Source organism: Meleagris gallopavo, chromosome 5, assembly GCF_000146605.3.
Source record: "Meleagris gallopavo isolate NT-WF06-2002-E0010 breed Aviagen turkey brand Nicholas breeding stock chromosome 5, Turkey_5.1, whole genome shotgun sequence".
Taxonomy (NCBI): domain Eukaryota; kingdom Metazoa; phylum Chordata; class Aves; order Galliformes; family Phasianidae; genus Meleagris; species Meleagris gallopavo.
The window spans coordinates 43,411,556-43,431,658 of NC_015015.2; the positions used below are offsets into that span (position 1 = coordinate 43,411,556).

At 41.5% G+C, this 20,103-nt stretch overlaps 1 protein-coding gene across 1 annotated transcript in view; it reads right to left on the minus strand.

Moving 5' to 3' along the window:
• Nucleotides 1-9,351: 9,351 nt before the first annotated feature.
• The window catches only part of TRIP11 (thyroid hormone receptor interactor 11), a 308,569-nt gene continuing 297,817 nt past the window's right edge, over nt 9,352-20,103 (minus strand). The window contains 6 exon segments of the mRNA XM_031553780.1: nt 9,352-11,669; nt 12,869-13,084; nt 14,013-14,314; nt 15,042-15,110; nt 15,851-15,919; nt 16,302-16,484. Of these exon segments, the coding sequence (XP_031409640.1) occupies nt 10,653-11,669; nt 12,869-13,084; nt 14,013-14,314; nt 15,042-15,110; nt 15,851-15,919; nt 16,302-16,484 (1,856 nt within the window). The 3' untranslated portion in view covers nt 9,352-10,652.

Consider the following 20,103-nt stretch of genomic DNA (forward strand, 5'->3'; position numbering starts at 1 on the left):
AGGCCTCCGACAGCTAAAATCATCTGCAGGGTTAAGGGACCTCTCTGAATTTGTGAGCAAAAACCTAACATGAAATACTTGAGTGTGGCCTAAGAAGGCCGCAAATAGCACAGAGCTGCCCTTGGCAAGGCTCACTGTGCTGCCCAGAGATAGAGAGAGATGCAGACAGCAAACCTGGCTGAATGGGAGAGGCACAGGGCATGGGAACACTGCCAGGGGCTGAATACCTGTGCAGGATTGAAGGATACGAAGGCTTGCTGTCAAACCTAGCAGCACTGCCCAATGCTCTTCCTGACTTGTATTCAGCCTCAAGAAAATCACATGGACTGGGATCTTTCAGGAAGCAAAGTAAACGTCTCTGTCGGCAGTAAACCACCTGCGCTGCAGTTCTCAGTCGTGCTGAACAGTGAACAAGCTGAGCTGTGTGTTAGATTTGGATGCAGGCACTCAGAATACTCTGAAAGCTGAGCCTAGGCCATCAGGTGCAATATGTGTCCATGTGAGCGTGCTGAAAAGGCTACACTGGTGAGGCCCAGATAGTAAATCAGGCTTTGCAAGTGGAGCAGAAATAGGCACTTCCATCAACCTCTTTTTCAAAAAATTACAGAGCAAAAGAAACTCCAGGGAAATCCTGGTTTGGTTTACTTTCATCCAGTCACTACATTCTGCTTTTCTCAGTATGCAGATGGTATAGGACAGATTGTTGAAGTAAAGGGATTTGGTCATCCCCTTCTTCTTACTTCCAGGGCAGCAGAAATGTTGCAGGGCATGGCCTTACAGCACTGGCACTTGGCACATCTATACAAAACTCTAAAAGTGAAGAGAAATGACTGCTCTGTAGCCTTTTATCCCTATAAATTATACAGCAGCTATTAGAGCTGAGAAATTGCAATTATTTGGCTGTAGTAGCAATTTTAATTTTTGTTTTTCACTTGCTTTGGTCAAATCATTTTAATGTTTGTAATGATTAAAATCCTGGCTTCCATACATGTCACAGACAGAGCCAGCATGCCTCAAAAGGAATGAACCTGCACTGCACTGCGGATTTCATAGATGTCACAAAAATGCAGCAGGAAGGTCACCGGGACCTCCTCCTTCCTCTGAGGCCCAGTAAAGTGAACTAGGGCTGAAGGCATGTCCTATCAGGGGGAGACTGAGGGCATGGAGCTGTGCAGTCTGGAGCAGGGCAGGCTGAGAGGTGGCTTCACTGCACCCTACAGCTCCCTGAGGAGGGGAAGCAAAGGGAGGTACCGGGCTCTGCACCTGGAACCAATGGCAGGATGGGAACAGCTCAAAGCTGCTGAAACAAGGACCTGCCATTGCTCTTCCCTCTGCTGTCCTGCTACTACCTGGAGCTAACACAGGCCTGTCTCTGAGCTGCTGAGGGGCGGCTGTACCACAAAGCTCGACATGTCAGCCGCCCGTGCAAGTGGGATCACTGCTGCATATTTAACTGCAGCCCACACATCCTGCTTTCCCTGTCCTCCTCCTGCTTTCTCTTATTTCTCTTCTTGTCCCAGTCACTGCTTCATCACACGTTATTTTTAATTTCTTCCACAGGTTTCTGTTTTTGCTTGGACAATTCCCACAGGATGGATGCAGCCCTCAGACTCGCACTCTAACTGCCTAGGGAAGACATGTGGAACAGTGTCCTAGAGCTGATCCCCAGAATGTGCCAACATAGTGACCTCAGCTCTGAGAGTTCCCAGTGGAAAATGCCGTAGCTTAACATACCTCTCACAAACACCAAACAAGCTCCATCATCGAGGCCCCACTTCTACCTCCAAGAGGGACTGAAGACTGAGGTGACACGAATCTCCCACAGGCATCCAGAGATCTGCATGTTCTGGTTCACAGTGCTGAACAATGAAAAGAGAATTTCATGCGTTTCCAGTTCTGCGTAAGGGCTATCAGAATGGATAAAAATTTTTGCCAAAATCTAGGAGGCAGAGGCAGTGAAATTGTTTGCAGTCCTCACAGCTGCTCCAGAGTCCAAGCCAGAACACCTGTTCTTGCTATCTGTAGGGAGGCTGAATTTTTTTTTACCTGGATCTTGTGCCACTGAAGACACACTGGCTTTGATGGGTGACTTTGCAATTCCTGCTTTTGTGAAGGACCCATGGCTGATTGTGGATACACTGGAGTAACCAGCTCATCTCACCTGGAATGTATGTGCAAACTTTCATTCAGATACATAATAGGAGGTTGGTAACACAAAGAGTTCTTCAAGATAGATAGCTATGTAGATGTGAACTTTATGCTGCTCTTTCTTCTCCCACTAGCATGGATCTGAGATTTTTAGACTGAGGAGAACTGTGGTCATAAGGTAGTCCATCTGCCATTGCCTCAATGCAGTGGGGAGGCAAGGCCTAGATATTCCTGAACTGATATTCCAAGCGGAAAAAAAACTGGTCTTCAGTAACTGCAGTAGGCAACTAATGTATGAATGTACACAGTTCTCCAGGTAATGGCTTCTTCCTCTCTGCAAAACATTGCTAAAAAGAGATGACACTGAAACCAGGCTGGAGTCTCTGAACTGGCTTAATTTTTGCTTTTCTTCTCATATTCCATTTTAGCTTGTTAGCATTCTTTTTCGAGATAAACACTGCCTGTTAAAATCTAATGGGATAAATCTGCCGAACACAGGAAGGAACGTTTCTCTTTATTTTAGTTGCAAATCTTTAAGTTGGTGAAATTTGATCCTAATAAAGTCCTGTGAGTACCTACTATCAATTTTTTCCTGATTATATAACAAGAGAACAAACACGTGTTCACCAAAGCTCCTTGTATAGAACAGGGTCTTGTATAGATCAGGATCGCCCAAGTTCGGCTCAGCTAACACTGATATGTCTGGTTAAGTAAACAAGGAAATGAATCCTCGCTCATGGGAGCTACATGTGGATAACAATTCAAGAAGCCAAAATCAGTAACAAAATTCTAAAACAATGAAAATTATGTGGAAAAGTATATTGTTAAAAATGCAGGCAATACTGCCTCACTATGCAAAAAATATGGTCCTTTTAAAATGCATCTATCAACTCATTAACAGTTTTAAGAACTAACAAATTCTCAAATCAGATATATCTGCCAGTCCTAAAATGTCTACTTCACTTGTTCAAAAACTGTTCCAAGATCTTATGTAAAAACTCTGCTACAGATAGTAGAATTCTACATTCATCTTCATGAATAAATTTTTGAAATACAGCTCAGTGACTATGAACAAGTAAACTTTGAAATTTGAAAACAAGAACTGAGAAGAACTTGGCTCCAGACTTTGTGCAAATGAGCATCTTGTGCACCACAAATTCCCACAGTTGTTTGTAGCAGAGAGTGTATTTCTTGCCTATGACTTGGCTATCACTTGTCATGAACACATGGTGAAAAAGAGCAGTAAAAGTGAGCTAAAGAAGGATGTGGGGAACAGCCACTATGAGAAGGCTGTGCCTGCACTGTGTGAGGGAAGAAAAGCCCCTGAAATTAATGGCATTGCAGGAATAGTTGGGGGGAAAAAAGCATGAAGCAGTAGAGAAAAGGGAATGTTTGAGTCAACAGTTGGACAGAGAAATAGCTAAGGAAGCATCAGAAAGCACTGAGAACAGAAAATGAGGTGGGATCAGGAATAAATACTGACCGGAAGGCTTGAGAATGTTACTGAATAAGAAAGCCTGGCAAGGGTGGTAAAGAACAGCAAGAAAATGTGGCAAAAAGTGCTGCTTTCTCCTCACTGGTAGACCATAGAATCATAGTATCATAGAATGGCTTTGGTTGGAAGGGACCTTGAGGATCATCTGGTTCTGATCACTCTGCTGTGGGCTGGTTGCCTCTACCAGATCAGGCTGCACTGGGCCCCATCCAACCTGGCCTTGAATGCCTCCAGGAATGGGGCATTCACAGCTTCTATGGGCAGCCTGCGCCATTGCCTCACTGACCTCTTCAGTAAAAAGTTTCTTCCTAATATCTAAATTTTCACTCTTACAGTTTAAAACTTCTTTGTCCTATCACTATTAGTCTGCTTAAAAGTTGGTCCCTCTCCTGCTTATAAGTTCTCCTTAAGGCTGCAGTGAGGTCTCACTGGAGCCTTCTCTTTTCCAGGCTGATCAAGGCCATCTCCCTCAGCTGGTTTTTGCAGGCAAGGTGCTCCAGCCCTCTGGAAATCTTTGTGCCCTCCTCCAACCTGCTCCAACAGCTCCACATCCTTCTTGTGCTGGGAGTCCCTGGCCTGGACAGAGAACTCCACGTGGGGTCTCATGAGAGCAGAGCAGAGGGGAACAATCTCCTCCCTCCTGCTCCTTGCTGCCACCCCTCTGTTAACGAAGCCCAGGATTCTGTTGGCCATCTGGGCTGCAAGTGCACAGAATACATGAGTAACGTTTAGCTATCAATGCGGGCATAGAAAGAAGAAAATTGGGACTAGAGCTGTAAGAAAACAGGGTACAAAAAGGTGAATTAAGGAGTAGGAAATAGCTAATGATAATGATGAGGTGGAGAGGAGAAAGGTCTATCATACTGGAAAGAAGTCATGAGGGAAGGAAAATCAGACAAGATGGGCTGAGCCAGCTTGCAGTAGCTGGTTGCACTGCCTCAGCTGTAGGACAGGATGTAGCAAGAGTGCTCCTATATTTGCAGATGGCATGCAGAGAGTTTCCTGCTAGTACATGCGTGATTCCTGTTGGCAGAAGTGGTTTTTAAGGGCATGCAAAACCATTAAAAATATACTGTTCCTCATCAGACACACATTTCCCACTTCCTTTAAGCCCTTGTTATTCAGGTGCAAAAAACACTATAAAGGCAAGAAAAAGTAGCAGCTGCAGAGATTCTCATCAGTGGAGACACCAAGGCTGTACTGCACTCCTCAGAGTACATACCCGTGCATCCATCAGATGCTGATTTGGTGCTGTCTTGCCCAGAATGATCTAAAACTAACACAGTGGAGGAACATCTCTACCAGAGTCAGAAGGCCTAAGGGAAATGGATAAATAAGCAGTACAGTCCTTCCTTTTAGACAATGCTGTTAATGAAATTTTCAAAAGCTTTCTACTTCTTTGCTTAATTTCCTTATGGACAAAAAAAGCTATGAATGAATTCCAGAAACTGAGGAAACGGAAGGTTACCAAACTTATCTTAATTTTAGTTAAATCCCAGCTAAAGCAACACAAAGCCTCTCCCACATGGCTTGCGCCTGCCCTTTCCTCCATTTGCCTTTCACACTGCTTTGAACAAGCAATCCTTGTTCAGATAAAATTACAATTCCAAAAAAAATAAAGTTCCCAAGATTTTCCCTTCAAAATCACTTCCCCTGTTTTCAGTGTTTCACTCAGAGATGGCCAGAGGTGTCCTGCAGGAGCATTCTCAAAACTGATGGGAATTTTTTGTCTCCATTGAAAAGAGATGCTGCAGCTCAGTGTGCCTGGGTGATGAGCAGCACAAACACATCTGTAGATCTGTAGGTATTTTGTGGGCACATAGGTTTTGGGTAACTAGAAGGAAAAAAAAGGCTCTATCAAAGATGCAGAAAAGCATTTTCATGGGTTTCACCAGAAACAGATAATTTTAGTCAGAGATATTTAAAGCAGCAAGGAAACATAAGCCTGTCGCATCCCATAACCCTTCAAGCACTCTGCAGAATGGTAAAGCAATCAGGTTAGAAGCACTGCAGAATGCTCACATTGGTCCTTCCCAGTCATACTTTCCTACTTCTTGCAGAAAAACTCCCTCTTCTCTCCAATACAAGTCTCCAGAGATGCCTCAGCAGTCCACTGGGGAGTTGTGCTTCCCCATCTGGAATACCCTTTATGAACTTTCATGCTTTCCCTTCAGCAGCATGTTTAAATGCCAGTAACCTCTTATACTTTCAGTGTCTCAACTGAAAAAAAAGTAGTTGACCCAACCTCACCTTGGTGAGGTCATCATTCTTTCCAAGTTTCAGGGATTTTCACATGGAGAAGGTACACTCAGTGTTTCCTGTGTGGCAGCCCAACTCCATTCTGGCTCTGAAGAAGCCAATTCCTGATGTTGGAGAGCAAGGGCAGACTTTCTGAATTTACTTAGTGACGGTAGTTTAGTTCTCCCATAAAATATAATACAAAATCAAAAGCATTGAAGTACTATATTAGACTGATCTATTTGATTCCATAATGGCCTACAACAACGGATTCTATCTACTGCTTTATTTTTCTTTCAGATTACCACAGGACATCCCTTTGTGCTTTTCAAAGGCTAATGCCAATGCTGAGACCTGTTACTCTTCCTCGTTCCAGTATGTAAGAACACACACTACATACTTCAGCACAGCTTCATCATCAGAGCTACATAATCCTCATTTGTAATCTTTCAATAAAAATACATATTTTAGCTAGGGTTGATCTGAACAGCATCTGAGAATGATACAGAGAGCTGACCTTAGTTTCCATGGCATTTTGTGCTTTGTTTTGGACATGTTTAAGTTCCTAGTTTCTGTGCAATAACCACATTTTCAAGGTCCTTAGCAGAAATCAATTCCCACCCAACTGACTAAAAATGTCAGGGAATTGCTCCTCCCACAGATCCAGCAGGGGCAGAACCAGCACTGTGCCACTGTTCCCCACGTTACTCCTTAACGGGATTCTTCAGAACCCTCCAGATCTGCATCGAGCTCAGCTTTTTGTCACATGCCACCAGCTCACACTTCACTGTCACGAGCATCCAAGCTATCCTTTTAAATAAGACTTTTGTGTTTTAGAAGCAGCAGCTGTTTTTAAGCAGCAGCTTTGCTGCCTACTGTTCTCTTCATACATTCAGAGAAATCTTTGTACCTGGAAAAACACCATTTAGTTCTGCAAAACTTCCATAGCTTCTCTGTTATCTTAATCTCCTGTCAGTGCTTTCTTAAATCATAGTAAATTTCTTACCGTTTTCCAGCAGATGCCACTCTCTCTGTTCTCATGACAGCCCCGGGTACCAGCTTCAAAGACAGACCTCCACAGTGCAGTAATCTCTCTCTCCATTACAGCAACCCTTCACAATGAGAAATTAATCTGTTATTTTTGGTAATGGAACTAATTCACACTGCACCGCTAGGTCAGGTTAATTCTGCCCAGTATGGGTGACCTGTAACAACATTCCCAGTTTTTCACCGTGCCACCAGGACCTGAGATTTCATGGGCAGGGAAGCAATTATTAAATATAAAATATATTATTATTATTATAAAACATCTTTTCGTGAAGCTTACCACAACTCTACTTTTATTTTTTTTATCTAAGAATTCAAAACCACAATTCAAATGTCCCTGTCCCAGCTGGATTCAGGTTCAGCAGCACAAGGTTTTGTTGATCTCTCGCCCTCTCCCCACCCACTCAACCCACAGGCTGTGGGTCATCGCATAGGAATCAGCAATTCCTGCAGCATTTCTTTCATCTTCCATCAAGTCATTCACCTCTGGCTGAACTTCTAACCTTTTAACCCAAACATCTGGATGGTCAGAAATAATTTCCAGCTACAGCACATACGAGTGATGTATCATTTTTTCTAAGCTAAATACTCTTCAACAAATTTTATAATAAATTCTATTATTTGTCTTCTGGCAACTTCATGTCTGGATCCCAATTAACTGAGATCAGGAAAGCTCTCTCTCCTTCTCAACCAGCTGAAGAAAATCTGATAGGAAGGTGGTTTCCATAACAAGGTTTCCCTATGAAGGATATGGGCTTCAGATTTCTTGATAAGATACCTTAGAACACAAGAGTCCCCCAAGTACTTTGCACAGCAGCTGTTTCTCTTACTTCTGGCAGATACTGTTGTCATGCAGCTTGTTTCCTCACATGAAAGAGATGTGCTGACTTCAGAGAAGGGGGCATGGCAAACAGCACAGATCCCAGCCTTTCTCAGAAAGCCATTCACTACTGGCGTCTCCTGAGTGCGATCCCCTTCAAACATACATCCTTTAATAGAAAATGGGATAAACAGGCTTCACAACCTGCATATGTAGACTGAGATACTCCATTATCAAACACCACTACTTGAACTGTTATACTCAGAACCATTTGTGGCACTACTCAGCGCAGATGACCAGCACTCCCCATCCAGCAGGCCCAGCCCACCGGTCAGCATCAGCTTCCTCGTGCTTTCCACCCAGAAAGCCTGGCATGCACAGCTTCAGGCTCCTGTGCAGAGGCTTTCCCACTTCCCAAAAGCTCAGCACACCAGGCTGTCACCATTTCACGATCATTCCCCTTTTCCTCTTGAAGCAAGAAGCCTGTGGTGTTTGGGCAGCTCTGCCTCTGCCACTTCTCTCTTCCAGAGAAACCCCTTCCCAGCTGCTCCCGTCTTCTCACACCACCTGGGAGGCACCAAGGCATCAAAGAATAGTTAAAACTGTTGGTTACTGTGAGCTGACTGCAAACCACCACCATTTGTCACAGCAGGACAGTCTCCTGTGACAAAACTTTCCTTCATGCTTTTGGGAGCCCCAAGGCCTCAACACCGTGTGCTTCAAGGAACCAGAGGCGCCTTCAGAATTAACGACCAGTTGATCTGTGTTATGAAGCCCATGTTTCAAACCACCCCCATACTTGAAAAGTACTACGTAACTATTGTTTTTATTCAAACTCACTAGGGCTGAAGTAGTAAATGTCAATGATTACGAAAGTGACAATTAAGGTTTAAGTGATCAGGCAGATATTTACAGCAAATTGCATCAGCAATAACTGACAGCTCACAGATCCGTTCCAGCCTGCCGGCAACCAGGTGCACATCTCTAACAAGGAGCTGAAACCAGAGAAACACCTGTCTTTCACCATCAGTGAGCAGGCAGAGAATTGAATTTAACAGGGAACTTCTGGAAGAAGATTTTGGATTACCAAGAACACTCTGTATGTTAAAAATAGATTACTGTATAACACATCATTTTAATATTGTAACTAAACTTTGGTTTGCAATTAAAATAGCAGAAAAAGCAGGAAGTTCCTTTTGCTATTGTCTTCACATTCAAAGGTGAGTAATTTCTCACTTTTGTAAGGTATCCTGAGATTAGCTAAGCATGAAGCACTGCACAAATGCACACTTGGTCAAAATGGAAGCATGCCTGGTGCTGTCTGAAGCCATCAGGAAAGCTTACAAGTCTGATGGTCTGATTCTATCTACCTAGAAGACACTTAATTTGCATCATTAGTCCTCCTGAAGTCTTCAGCAACAAGGTTACAATTAAACTAAGATTTCTGATATGCCTTCTTTGGTAACATTATAAAAACAAATGCAACTTTGCTGCTCAGAGACATGAATCAGTGCTAAGGCTTACACAAAACATTGCAAACAGAGTTTCATCCAACACTGTGATCCTGGTATATTTTCCAAGGACAAAAACAGTACAACATCAATCTGTATTATTTTAATCTTTATTATAAACAATTTTGTAGTTTCCAGAATGGGATTACTACAAACCAGATAACAAAAACATCCCTAGCAGAATCGATTTTAGTTTTCACTAGATTAAATCAGAACCAGAAAAACAAATATTACTGGGGGGAAGGGGAGGATTTAGTCTATTTCAAGAAAAACAGCTTTACAAACACGAAACAGAATTAAAGATATGCATTTCATCATATATACATAAGCAACTCATCACACTCTGGACAGAAACATACAAGGAACCTTCCTGGGCATAAATAGATTTAAAAGTATATTTCTTTCACATGTATACAAAATTATTTTGCTTTCTATTTTGAGCAAAGTTCTTGGAGACAAACAGATTTCTAAGATGGAATCCCACATTTCATTTAGGATGTGGGGTGCCACGCACACAGATGTAATAATACAATTTACACAGCATTCCTATACAATACTTGAGCTCCTTATATACATACTTACAAGTCACTTTTGTACATGAGATGTCACTCTTACAATTCAAACGACATCTCCCCTGAAAAGGCTGCATTAGTTCCAGTGTTTGCATAAAAATTTCAAAAAGCAGCACCACTTGGCTTTCAGAGACAAGGATCCACTGATCTGCAGCTACACACGGAAGGCAGTGGGGTGGTAACACTAGCCCTTCTCTGTTTATACAACCCCCGTGGGAAAGGTTAGGATACGATCCTTGAATTCTGTGTGTTATCTCTATAAAATGTGGCTGTGGCAAAGAGAACTGATTTTAACAAATTCATGGTTAAAGCCACACACTTTTGCTCTTCAGCTTTCTCTTCAAGCTAATTAAGCCAAGTGTCTGGTTATGTCTTCTGGGAAGAAGTTTGGCTTTTATACGACCTTTTCAGTATGGTTTAATTTATTTATCAATGGCGGAGCTGGTTTCAGCACATACGTATTACCTGTGAAACTCTTCTTTAATGCAGGTAGGAGGGGTGCACAGTGCAGCAATGACAGAGGACTCTGCTAAGCATCTTCTGCAGATGGAAATGCTCAGCATTTGTGAGAATCAGGTCCCAAGTTTGCCTTGGGATTGGGTCAAGCATTTCATTTCAGGCACAACAGCGTCCAAAGACGGACTGGGAGTTTGCTCCTTATTTTTCTTAATCATATTTTTTTGTCCAACAAGAAAACAGTACCCGGAGAACATTCAGATCAGCATGCAGGTGATATCTTTTAAGACCTGGCATAGTGTCTAGACAAGGACTACCCAACATCAGCAGCGCCAAACATATATACTACAAGCTGCACCCACAGGTTACACACAGCCATACTCATACCAAACTGTCTGCTGATCCCCCTGGGGGTCTGAAGACCCAGGAGTGCTGCTGGAGCTGCTTCCTCTCACAGGCTCCTCCAAAGCCCCACAGCTGCCATCTGGCAGCTTGCCCTGGCACTTGGTAAGCAGGACATCACCCTGGCTTTGCCCTAGGGAAGTATTTCCCTCAGTGCTGGTGGAAACAGCTCTGGCAGTGCCCACTGTGGCCACCTCCCCCATACGAGGGGCTGGCTTAGGCTTAGTTTTAGAGGGAGTGTGTGGTGTGGGTGAGTAGTGTTGCCCAGGGTTCATTCGCTCCTGTTGCTGCACATTCAGATTGCTGGTGGATGCAGTAGGTGAGGCAGAAAATTGGTGGAAAGAGAGAGGCCTCTCATCTTTTGGTGGGGCCAGGGAAAGGCGCCTTGCATCAAGCTGCCGACAACGAGAATCAACACCTTGCAAAGAACCTGCCATCTTTGCTGACTGGGGCCTCTCTCTTAAGGTTGCCTGAGAGCTTGTTGGTACAGGAGCTCTCGAAGACTGACAGACAGTATCCTTGCACCCACGCAAGTCTCCTACTGACTTCTGAGGGCTCTCCTGCCTATATGCCTCTGGGCCGGTGGCTCTGAGGAGATCTGCAGATGCTAAGCTGAACGCCCTGCTCAATGAGGTACTCCTCCTGCCGACCGACCCAGGCTGCTGTGGCTGTGCTGTCTGCCGCACAGCACTGGTGGGTTGCTGCTGTGGCATATGAGGAGGCTTCAAGGGGCCCTGGGAATTTGCCAGAGGCTCAGGTTCGACTTGTCTGAGGTTCGGCTTCATGTAATTTCCAGGCTTAGCTGTTCTTCCTTCTTCGCCAGTGACAGGCATCTTTACAGCTGGAGCAACGTGACCAACGGGCATCACCTTGGCAGCCTCCTTTCTTGATGGCTGAACCAGTGGGTTCCCAGTAGCTGAAGGCTCATTTGCTTTCTTAAAATAATCACTCAGCAAATCCTCTCTGTTACTGGAGGTGTCCTGTGAAAAAATGAGTGCGTTACATTAATGTCAATACCGTCTGTGCAAAGAAACAAGAAAAGCTTTTCATTCAATCTTCCTTCTCACATATTTCAGGAGACTCAAAACCACAGATTTTATATTTAAGCGTGGAAGAGAAGATACAAATGCTTACAATGGATATAAATTCAAATAAAGGGACAACATGCTCATCGTAAGTAATTGTGACAGCCCAACTTGCCAGGCTAATTGTCATAAATCTGAAGAATTTTCACCTCACTAGCAAGCTGGGCAGCAGATTTTTGCTTCCTATCACAACAGCCACTATCACTGTTACATTACTGTTGATAAGAATGAAATCATCCATTGGTTTCAGCAAATATCCATGACGTTCTGTCACTTTCCAGAATACAGTTCCTCTGGGTAATACTCTACTGTAATATCACAGACACAAAAAGAAAAAAAAATTTGCTAGCAACATTAGAAAGTTTCATTGCTTTTGCCTTGAATTTCCTCACCTCTCCCAGTCAATATGCTACATATGTTAAAAGGTGCACATACTACATAATAAAACGTGCATTACAAAACAGAAAAACGATTGCTTGTCTTTATCTAGCTTGCAAATTTCAAGTCAGACAATTAACCTGGCAGTAAAAGAAAATGAGTATTGCATATTTCATGGGGATGGTCCATGCAGATAAAAAATGTTTGATCAGCTGTCACTGGACTATTAGTATGAGACATACTCATAATATTTAAAGCACATGCTGTCTTCATGAAAAATGCTCTGAAACATGCTCATGATATGTATTTCTAGGGAGCATGTTAGAGCTTAATCTATTCATTTAATTAAAGTTCCAACCATTTCTTCCAGTCACAAAACTCATCTGCTGTAAGTCAACACTATCAACAGTAATAGCAATTGAAATGCAGCTGGAAGATTTCTATGCTCAACTAAATGTTACAGTGTTAAGGTCATTTTTACTTCACTTTGAACTGCTGTTATGCACATTAACATTACAGAATTACTCATTTTCCAAAAACATGTGTTTATGAACAAGCAGTGGAAATACTTTATGAGCAAGTAATGCAAGTAATCTGGCAGCCTCAGTCTTTAAGTAACAGCTGAGAGTTACAATATGCTTTTATAGGTATTAATATGCTAGCAAAAGCTGTGGTAAGTTGGAAGCTGTTGCCTTCATAGCAAGAACAATGGATACCCTGGGGATATATAGTGAAGTGGATCTCCTATTTCCCCTGACTGTTCTGTCTCTCATGCAGTCAGGACATGAATGAATGAGGAGTGATTCGAGCGACTGCGAAGGTTCCTGACGGAGGGAAGGACATAGGGTGTAGCAAGAGGGATACAGTGCATCAGCTTCTAACAGAAATTGGTGCAATGAAATCATTTCACTCTCATCTAAACTGCGTCGATGCTGAAAAGGAACAAGGATGACAGGGTGAAAATGGAGATGTGGTCAGGTAGTTATAGACAATAAAAATCAAGTTTTAAACATGTCTAAAAGCTATGAAATTTATTATAACTAAAGAATAGGAGGCATATTTAAGTATTACTCTGAAACTTCAAGGACAAGAATTTACTGATGTCACAGAACAGTACAGCTCTGCTGATTTCAATACCGTTACCAAGGCATTCGTTAAACAGAAACACCCGTTCACTTACATTTCCAGGGAACTGTTCTTAAGATATTAATATGCTTAACACTGCACCACTTCACTACTCTACAATGTATCTGAGCAGTAAACAAATGCCATTAAAAAAAAACTCCCTTTCTCTGGCCAAGCACTTTGGAGTGTAGCATATTCTTGCAGTGGTTGAACCAACAGAACAGTGTCAGCATGGTGAAAGCAATGGAAATTTCCTTTAGCAAGAAAAATATTACAAATGCCATGATGGCCTTTTCAGATCAGGAGATGATTTCATAACTGCATTCTCTATTGAAAACTATGGTTAGATCTCATTTCCAATTGCATTTAACAGCTGAAAATCACAGAAAACATATACATTCACAGGGAAGAATAGCTGGAATTCAAAACTGATGATACAGAAACTCAACAAATATTTGCTTTTAAAAAGCCCCAGTTCAATACACAATACTTGCAGTGAGTTATCTGTATTACTTGCCACAGCCAATGCAGCAGAAGAAATGAACAAGCGCTGCGTAAAATTAATCTTGTCTTAATTGTTATCAACTAGTTAACTTTCAAGTTTCAATGTGCAAAATTCATAGTTCTCTAGAAGTTTCACATGTATAAACAAGGATCTTCTGTTTCCTGGTTTTCCCATGCCTTTATACCCCTCAATCAGCTTTGAGCAGGCTAGTGGCACCAAGAAGTACTTACACTTGGTGGAGATAGCCTGTTGCTCTCTTCCAGGAACTCTTCCAAGGTTACCATCTCACTGCCAGGTGAGGCAGAGCGCTGCCTGCCCGTGTAAGACTGAGATGGAGTGCTCTTCTGAGGTACATCAGAAGAGACCGATCCATTCCTGTGGAAGGATGACTCATATCTGCTGCTAGGGTCTATGATGGCGGAAGCAGAGTGAAAGGGATAGCGGTCTCGGAGCAAGGCTGGCACCTCTCTGCTTGGCACCATATCTTCACTGCTGAGGCTCTCAGTTCTACCATGAATATGATCTAAGGAACCTGCAAAAAATCATGAATATCATGATTTTTCCCTTTGAGATTTACTGAGATAGGAACATTACAACATAGGGCTATTTCCACATAGACTAGGTGGCATTTCTGTCATTACTTTCTCTTCCCAAAGAACTCACAAAAAATCAGGATTAGTAAACGTCTTATTTTCTTTGAGCCCCAATGCTAACGAAGCACAGCTACTTGCCCTAAGAACAGGAGTAACACAGTTAATCTAGGAGGCCTCTTTAACACCTCTGCGCCACTTGATCTCTCAGTCATGACTATGTGATCTGAGAGCCAAAACCTGGCAGTGGGAAAGCTAAAAGTGGAATTTTCCACAATACTTGATCTCATTTACCCTTCAAAGACTCCGAATTTTAGCAAGTCTGAGTGCACTCATTACTTATACAAGCTGTGTAGAGGAAGAAGAGCAGAGATTTGTTGCTGTAAAAAGACTGTGAAGAGTAGCCTGTTACTTCCCACAATATGATGCCAGTCAGACTGAGGCAAACCTAGACTGCCTGCCTTAAAAGCCACCACTTGCCAGAATCAGTCTTAGAAAAATACTTCTTGCCAGTAGTGTTTTGATTCCCAAGACAGCCATGTCCAGATTGTATAATCATTACAATTTCAAAACAGTCTTCAAGTTTAATTGGAAGGAAAACAGCACTTTGCACACAATCTCATGTAATTTCACTTCCTGTTTGTTAGAACTCAGCTGTAAAAGCTTTACCTTTCAAATTGAGTGGTGAACTACTGCTGGATGCATTTCTACTGCTCTCTAGACTGCTTGGTCTGGACACTGAAAAACACAAAACAAGCCTTTAACAAACAGGTCTGAAGTTCTTTTGCTTTTCTACAATAGCTGGCTGCAGTCTGCCTTCTGAAAATAGGACCTGTACAACCGAGTCATCTGAAAACACTAACAACATGATATACAGAGGATGAACAAAGTCTAGACGAAGTATAAATCATTCCCATTTTTCAAGTCAAGTTGCTCAGGATGACTTCATTTTTCTCACTTTTATTTTTTGCACCAAAAAATGCACTTTTACAGCAACTATAAACAAATTAACACTAATATTGAATTCTTTGGAGGAAGCTGGCAACCACCTTGCAAATTAAGTTTTCTACAAATCTTTGAGCAGGCAGTGCTGCTGTTAGACCATTCCCACCACACATTCTCCCTTTCCCCTCTCTCTATATATATAAAATTCATTTTTTGATCTACTTCCTTACAACATTGTTCAGAAAGATCAGCAACAAATATGTACAGCATGCATTAAAGAGTCTGCTGTTGAGGCAAAGCAATTTTGTTTCAATGTCAGCATTACTTCTGAAAATTCATTTTAGGAAAACATCCACTAAAAGCTTCTCAAGAGAAAAAAAAAATGTTTAGACCCAAAATCCCCAAACAGTTTTGCATTACTGCACTGATCCTACAATATTTAACTAAAATGTTTGAAGATAGCTCACATGGGTGTAAATAAAAGAAGTCTTAATGTAGAGGTCTTAGAGCACTTGTGTATGCTACAAGCTTACCATGCTGTCTGGTGCTTGCAAACTCTACCTCAGGGGACTGTTCACATAGATTATCTTCTGAATTATAGCCTAAAAAGAACACAAATTAGTCACAACATAGAAGTTGGAAGGCAGTATTAAACACAAGAAGATCAATCCTTTAGGTCAGTCTCTAACAGATTCTAGCGATGTAAAAAGTTAAGATGATCAAGTGGATTTTAGAGCCAATATTGGAAAAGCAGCCAATTCCTAACCACTGCTATGAGTCACTGGGCAGATAACCATGGTACAACTGACTAACCACCAAATGTGGTCTGAAAACTCTGGATTTGATCAATTAAACAGATAAAGCCAGAGTGAAAAGATCTGTGCTGTTTTTTTGCATGAATGTCAATAGAAGCCAAGATTTACTCAAGAACAAAAAAGTAGCCTGACTTGCACAAACAGCTGGTAGATCAAATGCAGTGCACACCTTTTGGTCTGCTTGGGACCCTGGAGATGGGGGTGGAAGTGTGCAGGTGAATAGCTGAGGTTGAGCAAGTTCTGGGACCCAGCTCCACACAAGAGTGTTTGGTCTCAGAGTCTGCTGAGATTTCAACACTATCACTGCCGCTCCCATGATGGGAACTCCTCTTTTGCTTCAGATCTGTTAGCACTGAGGGGGGAGAAAGAGAAATAAAGCGTGTCATTGAAAAATACCATTAGGAGATGCATATTTATCTTCTCATACAAACAAGACAAGCAGGCACAAAGAAACTGCACAACAGAGGAGCGACGTTTGCAAGCTTTCCCATAACCAGTTTTGTATTGAACAGCAAATTTCTGCCACCAGTTTTTCAATCATGTGTGCTCTCTGTAAAGTGTGGGAGTGACAAGGGCTGTTTAGTGCCAGTGGGAGGGTTGGTATTATACATGCAGAAGTTACTGTGAAATGAGGAAGAAAAGGATCAAAGACTTGAATGCAGGAAAAAATAACTGAGGTGTGAAATTCCCATAATGTTATTCCTTACAGGTACATTTTATAAGCACTTCAGTAACAAAAGAGAGTAAGGATGAGTGACTTGTTCAAAAGGAAAATATATTGATTTGGAAATTAACTATTGTGATTTGCACACTAAGCTAACTGCTTTCAGGTTTAGATCTTTACTGTAGTAACAGCACGGTCTCTTCAAGGTTAAAACTGCTGCTCTTGCAGTGCTCTGCTGCAGAGCCTTTTAGGTGGAATTCAGGGGATCTTAGCATGAAAACACAGAAACTACCTGCTAGAATATTACTTAAATTCAGAAAGCTGGCGAACTTTCCTAGTAATGAGGTAGGTCACTTCATTTCTTGTAACACTTTAAGGCACACACAAAACAGAACAAAATTTAGGGCATTAACTACAGGAAACAGCTTTAATGAGATGAAAGGTTTGAGGTTCTCATACATTTTTAAGGAATATGTGCTTAACTGATTGTAATTAAAAGCTGAAAACACAGCAGATTGCAGCAGTCAAAATAAACTCACAGACAAGAAATAGTTCAAAGCACAGAGTAGCAGCAAAGCTGTATTAGAAAAAGCAGACCAAGTTACTGTCACATCAGATGACTCCTGGAAGCCTACTTCAGAAAAAATGTTTTACCCCACAGTCTGTGTGGGCTCCAGAGCACAGGGCCTGCACTCTCTCTTAGAATTGAAGAATGGCACTCTTAGTGGGGCAACTACTGGCTAAAGTTTGGCATGCAAAACCACATTTCTAATTGACTTGAAAAATGCACTTAACATCTTTCACAGACGCCAGAATTATTAATTGCCCTTGACAGAGACACTATGAAATCCCTAATTGGGCAGCAAGAAGCTTCTGTGTCAGTGCCCTTGGTTGTATCACTTCCAGGAACAAGAAAGGAGATGAGACAGATCCTCTGGGTTTCTGCTGAGCTTCTCATGTATCACAGCATATTGCCTGTGCTGCACACACCTCCCTCTTAACAGAGAGCAGGGATGGAAGATATAGGTTCATTTCAGAAGCTACCAGCTAATGATTACCACGCAGTAAGAATTCTAGACAACAAATCTATGATGAAGATTATTTCCAACATTAAGAGAACAAATCTACTTTTCCAAAAAAACCTCTCAAGACAGAAACAGCAAAGATTTAAACTTTCTGCTCAATTCAAGATTAATTTCACAGCCCTATGAACTCCTTAAATAGCAGAGTAGGATGCAAACATCAAGACACTTTGTGGGAAGAATTCTCCCAGTAGCTTCCACTCTATATTCAAAGTTAGGCTACTTATAAGAAAATGATGTTAAAAAAATGCCATTATTAGCAATTAGTTGTGCAAAGTATTGGAAAACTCTCAAAGTTTTGAAACTGGTTACATACTATATTTTGCATTTTAGTAGGTCTGTAACGTTGCAGAAAGCAAAGCAGCAGCAAATCAGTTCAACACTTCAACTGGACACGATGCAAGTACGTGACTGCAAGGAAATATCCAAGCACACAGCAACTTCACTTACTTATAACATGCACCACAGCCAATATACATACGCAAACTGTATGCCATGAGGTCCCCTAAAATTGTGCTGCATTGAAGAAATGATCCAGTGTGCAATAGTGATTCATCTTCTACAGGAAAACTTAAGTCCATGTTCACTAATCTGTGCTTGTATTTAGAGTACTGTAAAGGCATGCTGAGTATTTCTATCAAGGTGTGTGTTCTCTTAAGGCACGTGGGTTTAAAATGTTTGTCAGAAGTAAATGAAGATAAATACTAAAGAAAAGGTGTTAGATATCTCCCAATTCCGAGAAAGAAAAAGGCTCATTAGGAGAGGGCGGGATGTTGGAAGACCAGAACCGGAGCCGACTAGAGACAGACTGGTGATTCGGTGGAGACTTAGGAGACTTTTCTTTATCCTTGCTTTTGCTTCTCAAAAAGGCAATCTTTCTGCGCTGCACAGCTAAATTGTTATCACCCAGGTATCCCAAAAAGAAGAAGAAAAAAAAAAAAGTGAAAAAAGCCCATGTACATAAAGCTTAAGTGTCTTAAAACAGATTCAACACTGCACAACCAGTAAGAAATGACAAAGGATAAACAAAGACTAACACATCTATTTAGAGGACTCAGATTAATGCATAATTAATCACAGTTAATCTGACTCATCTTGATGCACACATTAGGAAATGTACATAAAACATAAGCAACTTCATTAAGAAATAGCTGTTAGAACCCCCACAATGTTTTACTTAAAAGACAAAAATAAAGAATCAGACAGGTCTGCGTGCTCCTTGGTGATTATAAACTCAGATCTCCTAGATGTTTTCTAGGCTTTAGAACTGGTGCTCATCATGTCAACATAAGCATGTTTCACTTCAAGTCTCTGGGGCTTCATTCTTGATTTTATCTCCAGCACTTGGTGAAGGCCTTTTTGTTAGAAATCCAACCCCAAATTTCCAGGCTGAACTTCAGATGCAGACTACATACTTCTAGCATTTCCCAGAACCACGTGGATGATTTGAAACGTGCACTATTTTAAGCAAATCAAAGGACTCCAAGAAAGGAGAAGAGGAAACATAAAACCAATCAAAACGAAAACTAACAAACAGATACTTGAAGTAGTCTGTAACAGCAACTATACTCCTTGGCTCATCCCCTTTTATCTCCCCCACTTCCCAGCAGTGATGCAGGAAATACTACATATAAATTAAGTTCAAAATTGCTTCCAGGACAAAAAACTACACACAGAACCTGAAAAAAAAGTGATCTCAATAGAATAAGTAAAACTTGTTTCTGTATTTTCTTCAATAAAGACTACAGTGTATTTATTTTGAGGAGCTGTCTTCTAAGTTTCCTGTCACTAGGAATAGCTGATCTACTGCACAAAGTAACTCTGCCAGAGAGATCATTTTGCCTTTCTTATTCCTTTTAATGTTTCAAAAATTATTTCATCTTTTTAAATTAAGAAATTAATTTGATCCCAAGTCAACTCATTGCATCATCCTCCAAAATAGTAAGATTACCATAAGAAAGTACTTTCTACATGATTTCTTTTGCATGTGCGCCATCTCCTGGCAGTGGCTGTAGGACCAGCCTATCTACTTGAAGAACAGATGTTAATAAATACGACCATAAAATTACATGGATCAGCTTTAAACCGATCTGTTGCAAAGTCCCCGTGAAAATTTTTCATCAACTTTCTCAGTAATACACAACATACTTAGATCAACTATGAAACTGTACAAAAGCTGAAAGGAAAAGAAGGATAGAAGAAACAAATCAAGCACTAGTTTACTA